The sequence below is a fragment of the Acomys minous genome (genome assembly GCF_964271855.1).
Source record: "Acomys minous genome assembly, chromosome: 12".
In the NCBI taxonomy this organism is placed as follows: domain Eukaryota; kingdom Metazoa; phylum Chordata; class Mammalia; order Rodentia; family Muridae; genus Acomys; species Acomys minous.
In genome coordinates, this window is record NC_140493.1 from 20162886 (window position 1) to 20183327 (window position 20442).

General features: G+C 50.3%; 2 protein-coding genes across 3 annotated transcripts; both read left to right on the forward strand.

Annotated features, from left to right (window-relative positions):
• The first annotated feature begins 2529 nt into the window (after positions 1 to 2529).
• On the forward strand, positions 2530 to 19382 carry CENPM (centromere protein M). 2 transcript variants are annotated; one of them, XM_084748429.1, is made up of 6 exons: positions 2530 to 2724; positions 3108 to 3187; positions 6510 to 6602; positions 10430 to 10509; positions 12923 to 13014; positions 18215 to 19382. In XM_084748429.1, exons 1-6 carry the CDS (start codon positions 2668 to 2670, stop codon positions 18353 to 18355), a joined length of 543 nt encoding a protein of 180 aa, XP_084604555.1. In that variant the 5' UTR covers positions 2530 to 2667; the 3' UTR covers positions 18356 to 19382. The 2 variants fall into 2 exon arrangements, with proteins under 2 accessions (XP_084604555.1, XP_084604556.1); XM_084748430.1 differs by lacking the exon at positions 12923 to 13014.
• LOC311578515 (ribose-phosphate pyrophosphokinase 2-like) lies at positions 6510 to 8394 on the forward strand. Its single transcript, XM_084748412.1, has 2 exons — positions 6510 to 6602; positions 6833 to 8394. The coding sequence occupies exon 2, from the start codon at positions 6860 to 6862 to the stop codon at positions 7814 to 7816; it is 957 nt and encodes a 318-aa protein (XP_084604538.1). The 5' UTR covers positions 6510 to 6602; positions 6833 to 6859; the 3' UTR covers positions 7817 to 8394.
• Positions 19383 to 20442: the final 1060 nt, after the last annotated feature.

The window sequence follows — 20442 nt, forward strand, 5'->3', positions numbered from 1 at the left end:
CATGAGAGGCAGGTGAATCTCTGAGCTCAAAGAGGCCAGCCTGGTCTACAGAGTGAGTTCCAGGCCAGCCAGGGCTACACAGAAAAACCCACTCACAGAGATCCACTGCACTAATCTCTACGTCAGTGTCCCTGACTTCCCAGCCTCTGAGAGTCTGTCCTACTTACAAACTAATGCTCCTGCTAAAGGCTCATGCCTGTTTCCTGGAGGCTGCCAGAAGACAAGAGCTTCCAGAAGAGACAAAGGATGCATAGCTTTATCAGCTTTATGGAAGCAGTATGAGCTGAGATGTGGCCAGCCTGGTTTACAGAACAAGTTCAAGGACAGCAAAGACTATACAAAGAAACTCTGACCTCGCCGGGCGTGGTGGCGCACGCCTTTAATCCCAGCACTCACGAGAGAGAGAGAGAGAGAGAGAGAGAGAGAGAGAGAGAGAGAGAGAGAGAGAGAGAGGGAGAGAGGGGGGGGGGGCAGGCGGATCACTGTGAGTTCGAGGCCAGCCTGGTCTACAAAGCGAGTCCAGGACAGCCAAGGATAACACAGAGAGACCCTGTCTCCAAAACACCAAAACCAAAACAAAGAAACTCTGACTCAAACAAACAAACAAAGTCATCTCAAGTTTTTATTCTGAATAACCTTAAGCATGGAGTTCGTTTTGGGGCAGGAGCACCATGAAGGCAGGTAACCTAAAGGCCTGTCTAGCACTATATTGTGTCTGGTGCCAGAGCTGAAATGTCCCCTTAGAAAGGGAGTGGGGTGGGCTGGGGAAATGGCTTAGCAGGTTAAGGGCACTTGCTGTGGGAGCATGAAGACCTGTGTTCAAACCCCCAGCATCCATGTAAAAGGCTCTGCCTGTGCCTGCAATCCCAGGGTCAAACAGCATACTTGCAGCTCACTGAGAGAAATAAGCCACACAATGTCTTCCTGGGTGTCTGAGTCTCACGGGTCCATTGGAGAAAGAGAGACACTGCCGGATGGGAAGGCCTTGCTGGCAGCAGGGAGACCCAGTCTCTGTAGACTGAATCTCAAACAGCCTCCCAAAAGCAGAGTCATTGACTGTTACACAAAAGTTGTTTTTTTTTGTTTTGTTTTGTTTTTTTGTAAAACCAGTTCCTCATACCAAAGCCCCTGATCTAATCTCTGTGTTTCATGAAGGAAAACAGTACACCCGTGAACCTTACTCTTTATTGTGCACCATTTGCAGGACCCAAAAATGCAAGACGTTCCAGGGGTGCCAGGACTGTCTTGTGACCAAAGTCATGCAAAGGCTCTCAAGCGCCTTCAGAAAAGCAGCTCAGTGAGTTCAAGGCCAGCCTGGTCTACAAAGTGAGTCCAGAACAGCCAAGGCTACACAGAGAGACCCTGGCTCAAAAAACCAAAAAAAAAAAAAAAAAAAAAAAAGACAAAAAACAAAAAAAGCAGCTCTATAAATCACAGAAAAACAATCGCTGGTTTCCACAAAGATGTCTTCACGGTCTAGGGACTTCTAGAAAACAACTATTCATTCTGATATAAACCTTAGATGCAGTGAAAAAAACGATTTCACTCTAATGTTTACCCTAGATACAGTAATTCTAGAATTCCACTACACCTGGGCCTGTGCTTGAGCATGCAAACACACACACACACACACACACACACATCAAAATAAGTACATTGTTATTTTAAAGAAATAAAAGGAAGTAGGGATAACACAAAGTCACAGCAGGCAGCAAACCTCACGTGAGAGATTTACTGGAGAGAAACACAGATTGGCAGCTGCCTCTGGGACCGAAGCTGCCGAGGGCTGCACTGAGGGGAAGGCTTTTATAGGGTTTGGGGACTTGCTCACAGGCTGGGGTGGCGGTGGGGGTGGCTCCAAGTCTCAGAGCAGCTCAGGGTCAAGTCAGGGCCTTTTCCCCTGGCCCTTTTACCCTACATTCTCTCTCTGAGTTCGAGGCCAGCCTGGTTTATAGGGCATGTTCCAGGACAGCCAGGGCTACACTAAGAAACCCTGTCTTGGAGAAAGAAAGAAAGAAAGAAAGAAAGAAAGAAAGAAAGAAAGAAAGAAAGAAAGAAAGAAAGAAAAGAAAAGAAAGAAAAGAAAGAAAGAAAAAGAACGGAAAGAAAGAAAAAAGAAAGGAGCTGGGCGTGGTGGCGCACGCCTTTAATCCCAGCACTTGGGAGGCAGAGGCAGACGAATTGCTGTAATTTCGAGGCCAGCCTGGTCTACAAAGGGAGTTCAGGCCAACCAAGGCTACCCAGCGAAATCCTGTCTCAAAAAAAGTGTGGTGTGTGTGTGTGTGTGTGTGTGTGTGTGTGTGTGTGTGTGTGTAATCTTTTACATAGGATGGTTAGGGGCTGGAGAGATGGCTGAGCACATACTGCTCTTACAGGGGACCTGAGTTTGGTTCCGATCCACCCATGTCGGGTGGCTCAGAACTGTTCATAAATGGAGTCCCAGGGACTCCGACTCCCTCCTCTGCATTCCGCAGCCACCTCTACTCACGTGAGCGCGCGTGCACACTCACGGACGCGAGAGGGCGGGCAGAGAGGAAGCGGTTCCTTTAAGGGTGGCCACTCAGAAAGCCCGCCGGGAATGCGTGCCGTGCCCCGCCCACTGGAGGCGGGACTCGCGGTGGTTTGAAGGATCCGCGCGCTGAGCTGCGTGGCTGTGCGGCCGTTGAGATGTCGGTGCTGAGGCCGATGGACAAGCTGCCTGACCTGAACACGGCCACCATCTTGGTAGGTGCGGGCAGCGCCCATGGGCCGGCTTCCGGCAGCCTAGGCCGGAACGCTTCCTCAGCCATCGCGTGCTCAGACCGGTGGGTGGGCGGGCGCACTGCTCTGGACCAATGGGAACGGCGGCTCCAGAGACTGATGGCCGCCTCCACCAATAGGCGTGCGGCTGACTCTTGACCGGTCTGAGTAGGCGTTCCACTTCGAACGCCGCTTTCCCGCCTTGCGAGGGAGAGGCCGGGTGGTCCCTGGGAGGGTGGCTTCTTGCGGCGGCCGCTCTCGGGATAACGGCGTCCTCCGAGGCGTCTCCGGCTGAGTGTGTGCCCCTAGGAGGGATCCAAGGTCGCCCCGCTCGGGTCTCAACCTGCCTGCTTTTTCTCCCTTCGCAGCTGGTGAGCACGGAGGACGCGCTTCTGCAGCAGCTGGCCGAGTCGGTGCTCAAAGACGGCTGTGCGTCCGCGCTGAGAGTGTAAGTTGCCGAGGGAGCCCGGGCTCCGGGCTGGCTGAGGGGAAGGGAAGAAGGGAATGCCTGCGGGACGTGGCCCGGCTCCTCGTGGCCGCCAGTCGTCTGCCCATCCGCGCCGAGCTGGCTTTTTTACAGGTCTCTACAAACACCGACGTCGGGGTGGGGGGGGGGGCGAAAAAAAAGAAAAGAAAAAAGAACCACTTAGGGGCTTGGGATTTAAAAGCAGTTAGCCAGGCAAGGGGGAAGCAAAGAACGTGCTAGTGCTTAGCCGCCTTTCTCCACGCTTAGACCATCCACAGTCTACTTCCGGGGAGCGGTGCGCCTGCCCTCCCAGCTCAGCCCGATTAAGAAATTACAAGGAAGGCCCTCACTGAGGGCAGGTGACTCCTGATTGTGTCAAAATGACATTTAAAAGTAACCGTAACGACGGATTGCCGAAACTCGTGGGGAGTGGAAAATAAACACAATTTAGAACCGAACACAAGGACGGGGGAGGGGGGGACACACTTGAAAGCACAGCATTTCTTCGGTGGGGGTAGGAGGAGGCTGCAGGCCTTTTTCTGTTATATATCCGGTTCCAGGCCAGCTTGGGTTACATAAGACGTGGCTCAACAAATCAAAACACTAAAAAAAAGTCACCTGCCCACCTGTTTGCTCTTTTCTGGTTCTCCCCCCCTCAAAAAACACACACACACACAAAACCAGCCCCTAAGGACAGAGATGTTGACCCTTGTTCACTGGTGAACCCCAAGGTTTTAAATAGAAGCTAGTACAGAGTAAATGCTCATTAATAGCTGTTAATCTGGTTAATTCATGATCCAAGAAATACAAAAAAAAAAAAATTGAGGCAAGGAATTTTTTTTTTTTTTTTTTTTTGGTTTTTCGAGACAGGGTCTCTCTGTGTTAGCCTTGGCTGTCCTGGACTCACTTTGTAGACCAGGCTGGCCTCAAACTCACAGCAATCCGCCTGCCTCTGCCTCCCGAGAGCTGGGATTAAAGGCGTGGGCCACCACGCCCGGCTGAGGCAAGGAATTCTTTCTTTTCTTTTTTTTTTTTTTTAAGATTTATTTATTATGTATACAGTGTTCTGCTTGCATCTATGCCTGCAGGCCAGAAGAGGGCACCAGATCTCATTGTAGATGGGTGTGAGCCACCATGTGGTTGCTGGGAATTGAACTCAAGGCCCCCGAGGCAGAGATTTCTGAGCAAGCGTGGTAGAGTGGAGGCGAACTAGTGAGTTAGAAAGTCGGAAAAACCCAAAATCTTAACTGCTTGTAGAACCTTCAAGAAAATTCTGAGAATTCTTTAGTGCCCCCAAATTAGGAGGAACAGTAGTTACTGTGTATTCTTCTTGCTTTTTTCCAACCTCACCAGACTTTCAGGCTTGAAAATATGAAACACATTAACACCAGTTCAAGCTCAAAATTCAGAAGTAGAAAAGGTTTTTTAAAAATGCATTTTCCGTGCTGGGCGTGGTCATGCATACCTTTAATCCCAGCACTCAGGAGGCAGAGGCAGGTGGAGCTCTGAGTTCAGGGCCAACCTGGTCTATATAGCAAGGTTCAGGACAGCCAGGGCTACGTAGAGACAAACTACCCTCCCTCTGCCCCCCCCCCCAAAAAAAACGGGGGTGGGGAGAGAAAAATGTAGAGGAATTTTAGTTCAGAACATGGCTGCTCTGGCAAGAGATCACATTCAAAGGCGTTCTAGGTCTGTGATTCTGCTGGGATATAGACACGCCTTTACTCAGGAGACAAAAGGCCAGCAGATCTGAGTTCAAGGCCAGCCTGGTATAGAACAAGTTTCAGGTAAAGAAAAGCTTAGGTCCAGGTATGGCGCTACACGCCTTTAGTCCCAGCACTCTGGAGACAGAGGCAGGCAGATCTCCTGAGGTCTAGTCAGTATGGTTGAGTCGCTGAGTTGAGAAGCAGTGAAGCTGAGCTCATGGCAGTTAAGCTCCTGGAATTCAGAGGCAGTTTTACAGAGACAGGTTGAAGAGAGAACAAACTCAACATAGTTAAAGACAGAACAAGCCAGGAAATGAGAAGGAGCCAAAAGATTAGAGCAGTTTGTAGTTAGACCAGTTAGTTTGAGGCCAAGCAGAGCATTTCAGTCAGGCCAAGAGGGAAGCCAGATTGAATTTGTCAATTAGGAGAGGAGTTTGAGCCAGAACAGCTGAGTTCAGCCTGCCACGGTTCAGAAAGAGCTAGAAAGGGTGAGTTCATTAAGCAGTCTCAGAAGCTGAAACCATTCTAGGCCTAGGTTACATTGTATGGAGGCTAGAAGCTTCCAGGCCTAGGCCTAGGTTAGCTGATGGAGACAGTAAGCCTCCGAGGTGAATAAAGGTCCTTTAACAAGAGAGTGCCGTGTATACAAAGAATGGATAGACGTCAAGAAACATGGGGAGACGGGGCGCCTGGAGAGATGGCTCAAGCTGAGAGCACTGACTGCTCCTCCAGAGGCCCTGAGTTCCAGAAACCACATGGTGGCTCATAATCATCTGCAGTGTGCTCTCCTGCCCTCTTCTGGCCTGCAGGTGGACATGCAGGTAGCACTGTATATGCAATAAGTCAGTCTTTTTAAAAGAGAGAAAGAAACCTTCGGGTGGGTGTTTGGCAACTAGAGATCAATCCCACATAAAGGTTTAGCGGGCTGGAGAGACGGCTCAGAGGTTAAGAGCACTGCCTGTTCTTCCAAAGGTCCTGGGTTCAATTCCAAGTAACCGTGGGGTGGCTCGACCATCCATAGTGTGATTGGGTGCCTTCTTCTGGCCTGCAGGGGTACATGCAGGTAGAGCACTGTCTGAGCAATAAATAAATCTTTAAAAAGATAAATATCAAGCTGGGCGTGGTGGCACACGCCTATAATCCCAGCACTCAGGAGGCAGAGGCAGGCGGATCGCTGTGAGTTCGAGGCCAGCCTGGTCTACAAAGCGGGTCCAGGACAGCCAAGGCTACACAGAGAAGCCTTGTCTCAAAAAACCAAAAAAAAAAAAAAAAAAAAAAAAAAAGATAAATATCGATATGTATAGCTGACAACTGACAGAACTGGGTCAGGCCCATATCTGCCTCATACCAAATGGGTTCATTCTTATCCCTAACCCTCTCCATCCAGCCCCCTCCCGAGCCTGCTCTCCCCCCAGTAGGCAGGGTTTCTGGGTCCTCTGTCACAGTGGTTACTAGCAAACTCTTTCTGGCAGAAGGAATCAGACGAGAGGTTTGGGTAGAACTGGCTCTGTCAGAGGCGACAGGATGTGAACAGATGGTATGTGGCCAGTCAGTGAGACAGGTCTGTGTCTTTAGTCCTGTAATTTCTTGTCTTTCAGCCATTTGGCCAACTCCCTCCCTTTGTCCTCCAATGTGAAGCGGCCCCGAATCGACCTGATTGTGTTTGTGATTAACCTCCACAGCAAATACAGGTGAGAGCCAGGGCAGGACTGTAGATTGTGCCTGTGCCAGAGCAGTAAGTACAGGTGAGAGCCAGGGCAGGACCGTAGATTGTGCGTGTGCCAGAGCAGTAAGCTTGTGATTAGGAGGCAGTGAGGCTGTCGGGTTGAGCATGGAGGACCTGAGGGTTTGAAAGGCAAATTGTGGGCCGCAGCAACACCAGTAGCAGCAGTCTGCGTTGCTGTCGCTTTCTCCTTCCCAGCACACTCCTCAGTTCCCGCCTGTCACCATGCCCAACATCGTGCTCTTCAGTGGGAGTTCTCACCCTGACCTGTCGCAGCGTGTGGCCGATCGCCTGGGCCTGGAGCCGGGCAAGGTGGTCACCAAGAAGTTCAGCAACCGGGAGACCAGTGTTGAGATTGGCGAAAGCGTGAGAGGGAAAGATGTCTACATCATCCAGAGCGGCTGCGGGGAGATTAACGACAACCTGATGGAGCTACTCATTATGATCAACGCATGCAAGATTGCATCCTCCGCCAGGGTAACTGCTGTGATACCCTGCTTCCCGTACGCCCGGCAAGATAAGAAGGACAGGAGCCGGGCCCCAATTTCTGCTAAATTGGTGGCCAACATGTTGTCGGTCGCTGGGGCCGACCACATCATCACCATGGACCTGCACGCCTCTCAGATCCAAGGGTTCTTCGATATCCCTGTGGATAACCTCTATGCGGAGCCCGCCGTTCTCCAATGGATTCGGGAGAACATTGCCGAATGGAGAAGCTGTATCATCGTTTCCCCGGATGCTGGAGGAGCCAAAAGGGTTACGTCGATTGCAGACAGGCTGAATGTGGAGTTTGCTTTGATTCACAAGGAGAGAAAGAAAGCAAATGAAGTGGACCGGATGGTCCTGGTGGGTGATGTGAAGAACCGTGTGGCCATCCTGGTGGATGATATGGCTGACACGTGTGGTACCATCTGCCATGCTGCAGATAAGTTGCTCTCAGCAGGTGCCACCAAAGTTTATGCTATCCTTACCCATGGAATCTTCTCTGGGCCAGCTATTTCCAGAATAAATAATGCTGCCTTTGAAGCTATTGTTGTCACCAACACAATTCCTCAAGAGGACAAAATGAAACACTGCCCCAAGATTCAGGTGATTGACATTTCAATGATCCTGGCTGAGGCCATTCGAAGAACCCACAACGGGGAGTCCGTGTCCTACCTGTTCAGCCACGTCCCGCTGTAGTCCGCTTTGGGATACTGAAGGTGGAGCAAGCCTCCTCCCACTTCTCACCGTCTTTGTTTGCCTGCTGTTTTAGCGTTAGGACTCAGCAATTCTAGGACAGTCACTGGCAAATGCTGTCTATGTACACTCTGAGATTCCTTGTCTACCCTTCTAATACGCAAGACGGCTTCTTTCCAGTTTGGAGCTGGGGCCAGAGGATGGTGGTGGTCCTTTATTCCTTTTTAGTACTTTGAGGCAACAACTTTTAAGCCTAAAATTCCACCGTGGAAATTCATCATATAAATATATATATATCTTGAGGTTGCCCAAGGAGACTTCAGATGAAAGCCTTCTGTATAAATATATATGATGATAATGCATGTGGACATTTTGGGGAAATCCTAAATACCCTTTACTTAAGAGTGAACCTTGGAAAATTTATACTATCATGCATTTCAAATTTTTGTTTCTTGTGTTTTTCTTTTAATGAGAATTGGGTTTATTATTGCCCTTAATTGGAAGTGAATTTTATTGAGCCTAAGATGATGACTGACATTAACTTTCCTAAGTAGATATTAAATATACTGAAAACAATAAAACTGTAACTTTTTTTTTCTTTTTTCTTTTTCTTTTTCTTTTTCCCCCAAGACAGGGTTTCTGTGTAGCTTTGGCTGTCCTGGACTCTCTTTGTAGACCAGGCTGGCCTCAAACTCACAGTGATCCACCTGCCTCTGCCTCCCAAGTGCTGGGATTAAAGGCGTGCGCCACCATGCCCGGCTAAGGCTGTATCATTTTTAATTGCCACAATGAGGATATATTATAACTGTTAACTTATCTGAAACTCCCAATTATGATCAGTGGTCATTGAGCTTGGGTGCCACTTCAGGCTTTGAGTCAGTGAGTTGATGGCCACATTGACGCACATCTTTGTCTGTCCTAGGAGAATTGCTCTTTAAGAGGCAGCTCATGTCCTATCATCTTATTCTCAGACTTTAACAATAGCCTTTACTTTACATTTTCCCCAATAATTTCTTTTGGGAGAGCAGGGCCATTGAGACAGGGTTTCTCCGTGTAGCCTTGGCTGTTCTGGACTTGCTTTGTAGACCAGGCTGGCCTCCAACTCACAGTGATCTGCCTGCCTCTGTCTCCTGAGTGCTGGGATTAACGGTGTGTGCCACCACGCCCGACTCATTGTCTGCCAAAGGAAAGACTCTTTGAAGTCCTCGTACGTTTTTTAAGCTGATTATTATTTTGGTTTTTCCACATAAATGTGAAAGAAAGGCAAGTAACATGACAGTGCCACCTGTTCATCTAGCTACTGTTGGCTGGAAGGTACTATACACAGTGTCCGAGGAGACACACCTGGCCTTGAGGTCCTCCTACTCCATATTTGCCTGTGCACCACACGCATGTCTAGTGCCTTAAGGGGGCCAAAAGAAAGCATCCTACCCCAGCAACTCTAGTTACACAGATGGTGCGGGTTCTGGGATGCGGACCCAGATTCTCTGAAGAGCAGTCAATGCTCTTGACCTTTGACCCATTCCTCCTGCCCAAATTCCTGCCCCTGTTCAATTTATTTTGTTGGTAGCACTAGTGATAGAACACAGGCCCTTGTGTGCCCTGTGGTTGAGTATCCTGCTGAAGTTTACAAGCTGGGAATTAGATTTTAGCACATGATCTCTTAGATACACTAAACCATATCAAAACTACAGCAGTCAGGAGTTGGACAGTATGTAGGATGGTATTTGAGAAAAATACTGCTTGCTCTTTTAAACACACCACTGTATTTACACAGGAAGGGAAAGCCCTAGAAGAGTTACAACCCAAACTTGGCAACAGTTTCTTGAGAATTGGCAGCTAAGGGTGGTGGTAAGAGAAGAATTCTATAAGCATTCATAAACTTCTAAGTAAAAGTAAAATTTTTTAAGCGGGGTATAACGGGCTGGACAGGTGGCTCAGTGGTTACGAAAGCTTGGTTCCCAGGACCGACGAGATGGTTCCCAGCCTCCAGCCCTGGCCTCCACAGACACTAGCACTCGTGTACCTAAACTCATGCAAAGCACCTGCCTACATATAATTCTAAAAAGTAATAATAAATAAAGCAGGGTGGGGGATCCCAGCATTTGGGGTATAGAGACAGGAAGGTCAGAAGATCAAAGTCATTTTAAGGCTAGCCTGAGCCGCATGAGATCTTGACTCAGAAGGAAGAAGGTGAGTGGCAAGGTGGATAGCTGTATCATAACCTGAGTGTAACCCGACATGGTCCTCTGACCCACCCAAGTATTTCATGGTGCCTTCCATGCATGTGTATACACACGATAAGTAAATGTCATCAACAACAAAAATCACCTAGATTTTAGCTCAGCATTCTGGTGTGTGTCATAATCTCAGCACTCAGGCTGAGCCAGCTTGACCTATGTGGTGAAAGCCTATCTCAAAACAAAAAACAGGATGGGGTGAGGGTGGTGTTGGAGATGGACTCTTTTAAGTAGCCATGGATGTCCTGGAACTCAGTACATAGACTGGGTGGCTTTGAATTTGAGATCGGCCTGCCTCTGCATCCTGAGTGCTGGGATTGAAGGTGTGCATCTTTCTGTCTTATGCTTGTATTCTTGCTTGGCCTGTCCACCCCAGCCTCCAGAACGTGGAGGAGTCTCTGAACCATGTGGACAGCAGCTTCTTCCTGGGGAAAGTCTGCTTCCTCGCCACAGGGGGTAAGTGATTTTATTTGTTTTTAATTTATTTTATGTACGTGGGTCTTTTTGCTTGACGAAGTCAGAAGAAGGCATGACATTCTGGAGCTGTAGAGAGTTACAGATGATTGTGAGCCGCCATGGGTGCTGGGAATCAAACCCAGGTCTCCAGCCCCCATTTAAGGGTGTGCTCTTGAAGCTGGACAGAGGGGCGGCACACCTGTAATCCCAGCAGAGGCAGGCAGATCTTTGAGTTCAAGGCCAGCCTGCTCTACAAAGTTCCTGGACAGCTAGGGCTACACAGAGAAACCCTGCCTCAGGAAACAAAACAAATCAATCAAAAAAGAATGTACCTCTAAGGCTGGGCATGGTGGCACACGCCTTTAATCCCAGCACATGGCAGGCAGAGGCAGCTGGATCTCTGTGAGTTCATAGCCAGCCTGGTCTATAAAGAAAGTCCAGGTGCTGGAGAGTTGGCTCGGTGGTTAAGAGCACCATCTGCTCTTCCAAAGGACCCAGGTTCAGTTCCCAGCACCCACATGGCAGCTCACAACTGTCTGTAACTCCAAGATCTGATACCCTCACACCAATGTACATACATTTAGAAAAAAATAAATAATATTTAAAAAAAAAAGTCCAGACCAACCAAAGCTACATTGAGAAACTCTGTCTTGAAAAACAAAACAAACAAACAAAAAAAAACTACACACACACATACACAGATACACTTTTGAGCCAGGCATAGTGGTGCATACTTTTAATCCCAGCACTCAGGGAGCAGAAGCAGAGGATCTTCGTGAGTTCAAGGTTAACCTGGTCTACAAAGTGAGTTCCAGGACAGCCAGGGCTCTTACACAAAGAAATCCTGTCTAAGAAGAAAAATAAAAACACACTTCTGTTTTTGTTTTGAAATAAGGTTTTTCTATATAATCCTGGAACTCACTATGTAGATCAGGCTGGCCTCAAATTAATAAAGGTCCACCTGGGATTAAAGGCTGAAGGCATTCACCACCACACCAGGAGTGCTGTCTTTCTAACTCATCCAAGAGGCTAATTGTGCTCTTGCTTGGACTTGCTGACTCCCTGTGGCTTTCAGAGTAAAGTGCGCAAAGTAAACCTGCAAGTGGCACATACTGCTAATCTCAACACACTGGCTGCTGAGGCTGGAGGAGGATTAGGAGTTTGGGGATAGCATGCAGGGGGATTGCTGAAAGTTCAAGGCCACCTTGACCACCTGGCGGGATTGTGTTTCAAATACCTTGCAATTGGCCCCCTGCTACATTTTCTTTCATCACTGGGTCAGCTGCTGGTCCTGAGACTGGGCAGTGCTACTGGTAATCACTCAGCTCTCGCTGTGCACCCAACACGCTGATTTTTATTCCAGTGTTCTTTGAGGCGGGCTTTACCTTAGATTTACAGCTGAGGAGTATAAGGTTAAGGGACTTGTCCAGGGGGCCCTATAGCTAAATGGGACAGCCAGATACTGGGCCATTGGCCTCTTTTGTTTGGGGTTCTGCTTTGTTTCATTTTGCTCCTTTGCATTTTGAGACAGGGACTTAATATGTAGCACAGGCTAGCCTCCATGTGCCACTCTGCCTGGTGTCAGGACTGCTCTCTGGTTGCTATGGGCTTCTGTCCAGTACTGTGTTCCTCCTCTTTGTCTTGCTACCTCCTGCAAGAACACTGCACACAGGGTCAGCCACAGGTCTGATCTGCCTACGTTCCCTGCCACACTGAGGTCCTTTATGGGGTAGTCTAGCACTGACAAATGTGGCAGTGCTGATGGTGGCAGTTCTCAGTGTGTACTGGTAAGCGGGTCCTCCATATCAAGTCACTGATGGAGCAGCTCAGCGTAGTGGATGCTCTTAGCCTCATTTCAAAAGTGAAGCAGCTCGGGGGCTGGAGAGATGGCTCAGCTGTCAAGAGCACTGCCTGCTCTTCCCGAGGACCTGAGTTCAGTTCCAGCAACCACATGGTGGCTCACAACCATCTATAATGAGGTCTGGTGCCCTCTTCTGGCATACATGTATATGGAGATAGGGCATTTATATAAATAAAATAAATAAACTTTTTTTAAAAAGTGAAGAAACTCAGCTGGGCGGTGGTGGCACACACCTTTAACCCCAGCACTCAGGAGGCAGAGGCAGGTGGATCTCTGAGTTCGAGGCCAGCCTGGTCTACAAAGCGAGTCCAGGACAGCCAAGGCTACACAGAGAAACCCTGTCTTCAAAAACAAACAAAAAAGTGAAGAAACCCAATTATCTACAGAGCACACCCAGGCCTTCCAGCCTTATAGTCTAATGCGGTGGTGTTGACTGCTCAGAAAAGAAGGGCCGGGCGGCGGTGGTGCGCGCTTTTAGCCCTAGCACTTGGGAGGCAGAGGCAGGCGGATCCATGACTCATGTAGCCTGAAGTGTGCCTGGGTTCTTTGCAGCTGGACGGGAGAGCCACTGCAGCATTCACCGGAACACAGTTGTGAAGCTGGCCCACACCTACCGAAGCCCCCTGCTCTTCTGTGACTTAGAGGTGAGACCCCTGGTCACTGTGGCCAGGACTGTAATTCAGTACAGGGAAGGGCAGAGAGCCCAGAGTGAGCATCTCGGGAATGCTTACTGGGTGTGAGGAGGCATGAGGGAAGCTTGGCTCAAGTCTGTGCATATGTCAGAAAGTCCCTGTTTATTCCACTCTCCTGCTGGGGATAAGTCCTTATGAGATGGGGGGGGGTCATATCTGTCCTATGAACCAGTGTATTCCCGTGTCTTTCTGGAAGTCAGAGGGCCTGATGTCATCCTAACCTCCATGGGCTGCAGACCTTGTCTGTAGTGTCACAGGGCAGGACACACAAGTCATAGGGGCATTTGTTAGATGGATGGGTATGTAGCTGGGTGTGTTGGTTCTACTCCGACTAGGTTCTGTAAGTGTGCTCACCAGGTGAGCCCTGTCTGTCCATAGCAAAGCAGGTCTATTTTTATTGTGTGTTTGTGGTGTGTGTACATGTGTGTGTAGGGTCATGTACCTGTGCATGCCTAAAAGCCAAAGAAGGATGTCATGTGTCCGTCTCTATCTCGCTTTGCCTTCTTCCCTTGAGCAGGGTCTTCACTGAATGTAGAGCTAGACTGGTAGCCAGGAAGTCCCAGCAATCCTCCTGCCTCTGCTTCTCCCTTCCACCCCGCAGGCAGCACTAGGGTCACCGGCACACACAGCCATACACAGCCTTTGACATTGGTGCCGGGACCTAGATAATGCTTGCACAGCAGGCACACGTACCCACTGAGGGTTCTGCAGCCCTAGATGTGCATTACAGTGACTGGTGGTGGCCAGCAGGAGTTAGTGTGTGCTCCCTGGGAGAACTCCTGGAGCTTCTGTGGGCCTGAGCCGTCCGCGGGCCTGACCTGTTTGTTCTCTTGCTCTAAGGGATCTTGTCGTTGGTTTCCAAGGTTCATTTTGAACAGTTAAGTCCTGAGTCTGGCACCTTTCCCCAAAGACAAAGTGACTCAGTGAAAACCAAGTCAGGACAAAACTGTACACATGCTGTGGCCCAGGGTGTCCTGTTAGTGGTCTATGGACTCCGTCAGTGATGGCAGAATTCAGGTCATCTATACCCATAGCTGAAAAGTGGGACTTACTCCCTCCCCCTTTAGCACCGTACTAACCTCTAGCCGAAACTGAGCTCATGTGCTAGCTAGGAGTGTCAGTAGAAACACCTGTGTTAGCAGTTACCCTCAGGTAGGATGCTAGGGCCCATTTGCTGTTCCTGCAGAGGACCTGAGTTCGGTTCTCAGGGTCTTCATAACAGCTCCCAACTATCTGTAACTCGAGATCTGATGCCCTTTTCTGTCTCCCTCAGGCGCCAGGCGCACACGTGGGGCACAGACGTTCAGGCAGAATGCCCACACATAAGAGGCACTGGTGCATCCGTTGATGTGTTAGGTTCTGGTTGCTACAGGCCCCCCTAGAGCACACCGAGACCAGAGCACTGATCAAGGCTTACCTTCTGCTTGCTGTGCGGCTGTCTTTTTTTTCTTTTCCAAGGCATGTTCTGTGTAGCCCTGGCTGTCCTGGACCCTCATTGTAGACCAGGCTGGCCTTGAACTCACAGACATTCACCTGCCTCTGCGTCCCTGCATGCTGGGATTACAGGTGTAAACCTTGCGCCCTGGCGCATCTGTCTGTCTTATCTTTCTATCTATTTATTTTTATGTACATTGGTGGTTTTCTCTTTGATTGGCTGATTATTTTTCGAGACAGGATTTCGCTGTGTAGCCTTGGCTGTCCTGGACTTGCTTTGTAGACCAGGCTGGCCTCAAACTCACAGCCATCTGCCTGCCTCTGCCTCCCGGAGTGCTGGGACTAAAGGTGTGCACCACCACGCCCAGCATACATTGGTGTTTTTGCTGCATCTACATGTATGTGTGTGTGAGGTAGTCTGATTCCCTGGGACAGGAATTACAGACAATTGTGAGCCACCATGTGGTTGCTGGGAATTGAACCCGGTCCTCTGGAAAAGCAGTCAGTGCTCTTAACCACTGAGCCATCTCTCCAGCCCACATCTGTCTGTCTTACTGTTGTTTTCAGAATCCTTGACTAGATCTGAGCTCTGCTCTCATAGGTGGTGCTCTGTGCCCCCAGCACACCTGAAGAGTCTCCCCTGCCAGGCTTTCCTCATAATAGACCTCTGAGAAAACACTCCAAAAAGGCTCACCTTGCTTAGTCACACAAGCTAGTGAGTTAGGGCTAGCCGGCTAGCGTGCAGCTATGTCTCCGTTGTGGCCTGCTGGTCATGTGGCTTTGAGCGAGTCACCTTACATCCACTTAGTAGTTTTATGACCTTACTGAAGAATCCTCTTCGCTTCTCAACTCAGGCCGGGGTGGGTGGCTATGGTGCCTGCTAACCTTCTGACAGGTGCTGTTGCAGTTCCGTATGTGGCCACCGGGTGGCAGGCCACACCAACTTTTGAGTTTTCTTGGTGTTTGCTGCTTAGACTAGGGCGGAGATGTGGCTTGGCAGGCAGTGGCTCTTGCTGTCAGATTGAGTTCTGTCCTGGGGCCACATGGGAGGAGGAGAGAATGCTACTCCTTGCAAGTTGACCTCTGACCTTCATGCATGGGTGTACACATGAGCACTAAATGGTTTTGTTTGTTTTTCAAGACAAGGTCTCTCTGTGTAGCCCTGGCTCTCCTGGAACTTGCTCTATAGACCAGGCTGGCCTCCAACTCAGAGGTCTTCTTGCCTCTGCCTCCCAAGTGCTAAGCTTAGAAGAAAGTGTGCCGGGCGTGGTGGTGCAGGACACTAGTATGGCCAGGGCTCTGTTACACAGAGAACCCCTGTCTAAAAAACCAAAGAGAAAAGGGAACGTCCTGGGACCAGCTATGTAGAGGAAAGCAGAGGCCGAGGTCTGTTTCCAGCTGGCAGCAGGGCTACAAATCACTGCCCAGAAGACAGGCCTCAATCCTTTGAGATGAGGAGCCATCTTTGGATTCTTGGTTCCTCTGTGTGTCTGAGATTTTTTTGTTTTTTTCCCAAGACAGGGTTTCTCTGTGTAGTCCTGGAACTCTCTCTTTGTAGACCAGGCTGGCCTCGAACTCGCAGAGATCCACCTGCCTCTGCCTCCTAAGTGCTGGGATTAAAGGCGTGCATCACCACGCCCAGCTCTGAGTTGTTCTTTTCAGAGCATACTGGTTTTTTTGTTTTTGTTTTTAAGATTTATTATGTATACAGTAGTCTGCCTGCATGTACACCTGCATACCAGAAGAGGGTACCATATATCGCTATAGATGGTTATGAGCCACCATGTGGTTGCTGGGAATTGAACTCAGGACCTTTGGAACAGACAGTGCTCTTAACCTCTGAGCCATCTCTCCAGCCCCACATACTGTTTTTTTTGTTGTTGTTTTGTTTTGTTTTTATCAAGTTGGAAGCTCAGCATATTTGGAGGCCTTTGGCAAGAGTTGCGCTCGCGCTCTCTCTCTCTGTTTTTCGAGACAGGGTCTCTCTGTGTAGTCTTGGGTGTGCTAGACTCACTTTGTAGGCCAGGCTGGCCTCAAACTCAGCAATCTGCCTGCCTCCCGAGTGCTGGGATTAAAGGCGTGCGCCACCACGCCCACTGCTAGCTCTCTTTTATAGACTGGGAAACACTCTAGAACACTGGTTCTCAACCTGTGTCTCCTGCACGTCAGATTTTTACATTACGACATACACTACATAAATTACAGTTATGAAGTAGCAACATAATTTTATGGTTGGGTCTACGTCGTGAGGAACTGTACTGAGGGGTTGCGGTGTTAGTAAGGTTGAGAACCATTACTCCAGGAGCTGTGTGATTCACCGTTGGCAGGTGTCTACCTACAGGGCTTATGCTGGTGCTTGTCAACGCAAATAAAACAAACACTGGCCCTGTCTTCTCAGAATTTAGTGAGGTGGTTGGCAGCCTGGTAGAGCATGTCTTCCCATATGACATGAGCAAAGTCGTGGCTGTGGTCAGAACAGGGTTGGGGGGGCAGGGCATGAGTGGCAGGAGGCAGCTGTGACTCAGGCTAGAGCAGCAGTAGACGAGAGAGGGGGGAGGGAGAGAGGGAGGGGGGAGAGAGGAGGGGGGGGGAGGAGAGACCTTCAAGGAGCGGCACTTAAAATACCTCACATCTTCAGTGTGCCAAGCACCGTTGTAGGCATTAGAGACACCACACAGAATAGTCACTCGCACACACCCGTATATCCTGCACTGCAGTCAAGAACACTAACAGGCTAAGGAGGCAGCTGTGTGGGTAATGGATAGAGGGGACAGAGCTCGCGTCCGAGCAGCAGCCATGGTGCTAGCTGGTGTGTGGACGGTCCTCCAGGGAGTCTGGGCGGGAGTAGCTGAGTGCTGGAGGGCAGAGCAACAGGAAATGTCAGTAATGATGGGGTTAGGTCCTGGCGTCAGTGAAGGCGCTGGCTTTTACTTGAATAAAACTGGAGCTGCTGGAAGTTTGGGGCCGAGGAGGCCTGTGGCTTTGCTCTGGCTGTGCAAGCAACTGAAGAGAGGAGGGCAGAAATGAGGACAGGTTTAAAGATCTTTCTCAGAGGGTTGAGTGGCCTGCATCCGTTGGTGTTTAGGGGAGGGTGACATGGGATGGTCCATAGTCTTTGCTGTTTCCTGGACAGTCAACAGAATGTGCTGGTGGCCAGATGTGAGGTGACAGGAAGACAAGTGAGGGACAGCCAAGGCTTCCGGCACGACAGCTGGTAGGATGGTGGTGCCTCCAGAGATGAGGCAAGGTTGTGGGAGCAGAGTCAGTGATGGGCTGACAGTGCCCTGAGGCTACTTGTTGGAGCATCATTTGTTCTTAGGCAAATGTCTGTCTCTTGCCCAGAACTCACTGGTCCAGGGCCAGGACAGCTTCTTAACCCCCGGCTCCCCTGGGGCCCCCATCCCAATAAAGGGATTACTTGTGAGTGGCAAGTCCTTATCTGTGTGGAGGGCCACTCTGTTCATCCTCCCATCTGTCCCTACGGCTTCCTGGAGTGCCTGTCAGTGGCTGGGATAAGGTCTGCGGTCACTCCTGTGACCTTGTACTTGTATCAGTCCCCCTTTCTGCTTGATCAGGACTCACAGCTTCCGGGTGTCTCTGGGTTTGAAGAACCAGGTAGGAAGCTGCCCAGTGAGGTGTGGCACAAACCTGGGGTGGCCGTAAGGGATCCCTGCATCCCAGCCACCCCCTAACCGCTCTTCTTTGCTCTTCCCTGAAGGTGGAAAGCTTTCGAGCCACCGTGGCACAGCGCCTGGTGCGCATGCTGCAGATCTGCGCGGGCCACGTGCCAGGCATCTCAGCGCTGAACCTGCTGTCCTTGCTGAGGCACCCGAGAGCCCCCCCGCCCAAGGAGCCATGAGCACTGCTGCCCTCCCCACGTTTGGTGCCAGCTCCATAAGCAGGCACCGTTGGTGAAGGCCAGTCAGGGTCTGACAGGCCTGGAGGCAGCTGCTCACTCAGGGCTGAGACCTATTCTCCCAGGGAATGCTGGGCAGGAGTGGGGAGGGAGCCCAGCAGCCTCCTGCTTCCCAGCCCACCTGTCTGACATACTCCTAAGGTTGCTTTGGAACAAAGAGCCTCTGCTAAGAAATAAAAAAAAACAAACCTGAAAGTCTCTTTCACCCACCACCCTCTCTGTAGCCAAGGAAAGTGACTCAGTACAATTAAGGGGCACAGTATAGCTTCCAGGAGCCCAGTGAGATGTCCCGTGCTGGCCCTGCCTCTCTTACAGCCTGGCTGTTGCTCCCTGGAGCCTGTTTCCCTGGTGTAAGTGAAGATGGTTCTACTGACGTCATGTTGAGGGGATTCAATGAAATGGCAGGTAGCATGCTGCCTGAGACTACGATGCTCCTCCCCTATGGCTTGTCTGTCTGATCACACACACCATGTCATGCCCCACACAGCAACAGTGAGGCATCCAACAAATGGTAGCAACCACAGAAAACCAGACTGAGCTGATTGTGTTTGTTTGTTTTCCAAGACAGGGTCTCTGTGCAGCCTTGACTGTCCTGGAACTCACTCTGTAGACTAGTTTGGCCTCGAACCCATAGCCATCCGCCTGCCTCTGCCTCCTGAGTTCTGGGATTAATTTAAATACTATTCTCACATCAGCAACAACACCGGCGAGATTGAAGAGCCAGAGTGGACTGAGGAAGTCCTGTCATCCCAGTCAGAGTTCCCAGTGCAGAAGGAGGCTTAGCACACAGGAGCTTGGGGGCGGAGTTGGGGGTCTGTTGGGAGCGCAGGAGAGCCAAGTCCTCATCTCGCGGTACTCATTGCCTGGGCCTGCATTTCAGCTGTGGGCAGCAGGCACAGCCTCTGCTTGTATGTCACAAGGACTGTAGCTACTTTCCAGAACAGCCCAAGGCCCTGCCCAGTATGAAGTACGCATTAGACTTATCTTTCTGGGTTTTGTTGGGGTTTTTTTGTGCTTTGGTGGAGGCAGGGTGGTTTTGTTGTGTTGTTTTGTGTCTCTGTGTAGTTCTGGCTGTCCTGGACCAGGCTGGCCTTGAACTCGGAGATCCGTTGCCTCTGCTGGGACTAAGTAAATCACCACGCCCAGTTAGACATACCTTTGTGACTTGAAGGCAGCCCCTTGGGTCCCTTAGGACCTTTAGGGACCTTAGCTTTGTAAGTTCCTGTGAGGCCACACATGTCACCTGACGCCTGCAGAGCACTTCACGCTTCACAGAGCTGTGCTCACGCAGCAGCAGCAGCTCCTGCCTGCCGCCCTCCCTGCAGCCCTGCAGGCTCGCTGATTGCCCTGTTTCAAGTTCATGAGACAGACATCACTGAAGGTGTGTCCAGAGTCACAGCCAATGGATGGCAGACCTGCATTGCCCCCGGTTCTGTGTGCTTCACTAAAGGTGTGGCATCTCCTCTGGGAGGGCCTGAGACGGGAACAGGTTTGGTGCCTGAGAAAGCACTAGTCTGAGGGCAGTCGTTAAAGCCCCAGTCCTGTGAACCATAAACCTTTCCTCAGGGTAGACTGTCAGAGCGCTTTGCCAGTACCACAGATCTGAAGCACGGGACCAACCTTGGGGATCCTGCTAAGACATTCATTTGGTCAAGGGGGCCAGTGCGGGTGGATACAGGTAAAAGGAAGACGCAGCAGCAAATGACAAAATACACACTGACCCTAGAGGAGACAACTGGAAGGCCGGCCTTCTCTGAAGGCATATGATCTTGGGGCTAACATTGTTCCCTGGGTCCTAAGGTGGGAGGGCTATTGGAGTGGCACCTGAACTAGAGAAGACAGCAACATGGGCACAGCTCTCCCGTTTGTCACCTTCTACCCCTCTCCTAGCACGATGTGCACATCTCTCCCTCAGGCCCCTGTGCCACATTGTCTTTGCCACCTGGTGCCATTTAACAAGAGAAATGGCATCACAAACTCCAGTGAGGGCTTGGGAGCCTTCCAAGTGCTAGGGGAGCTTGAGGCTGTCG

Coding starts and splice junctions, on each gene's coding strand:
- CENPM (XM_084748429.1), top strand. CDS start 2,668: ATGTCGGTGCTGAGGCCGATGGACAAGCTGCCTGACCTGAACACGGCC. Junction 2,725..3,107: donor TGAACACGGCCACCATCTTG/GTAGGTGCGGGC, acceptor CTCCCTTCGCAG/CTGGTGAGCACGGAGGACGC. Junction 6,603..10,429: donor AACCTCCACAGCAAATACAG/GTGAGAGCCAGG, acceptor TGTCCACCCCAG/CCTCCAGAACGTGGAGGAGT.
- LOC311578515 (XM_084748412.1), top strand. CDS start 6,860: ATGCCCAACATCGTGCTCTTCAGTGGGAGTTCTCACCCTGACCTGTCG.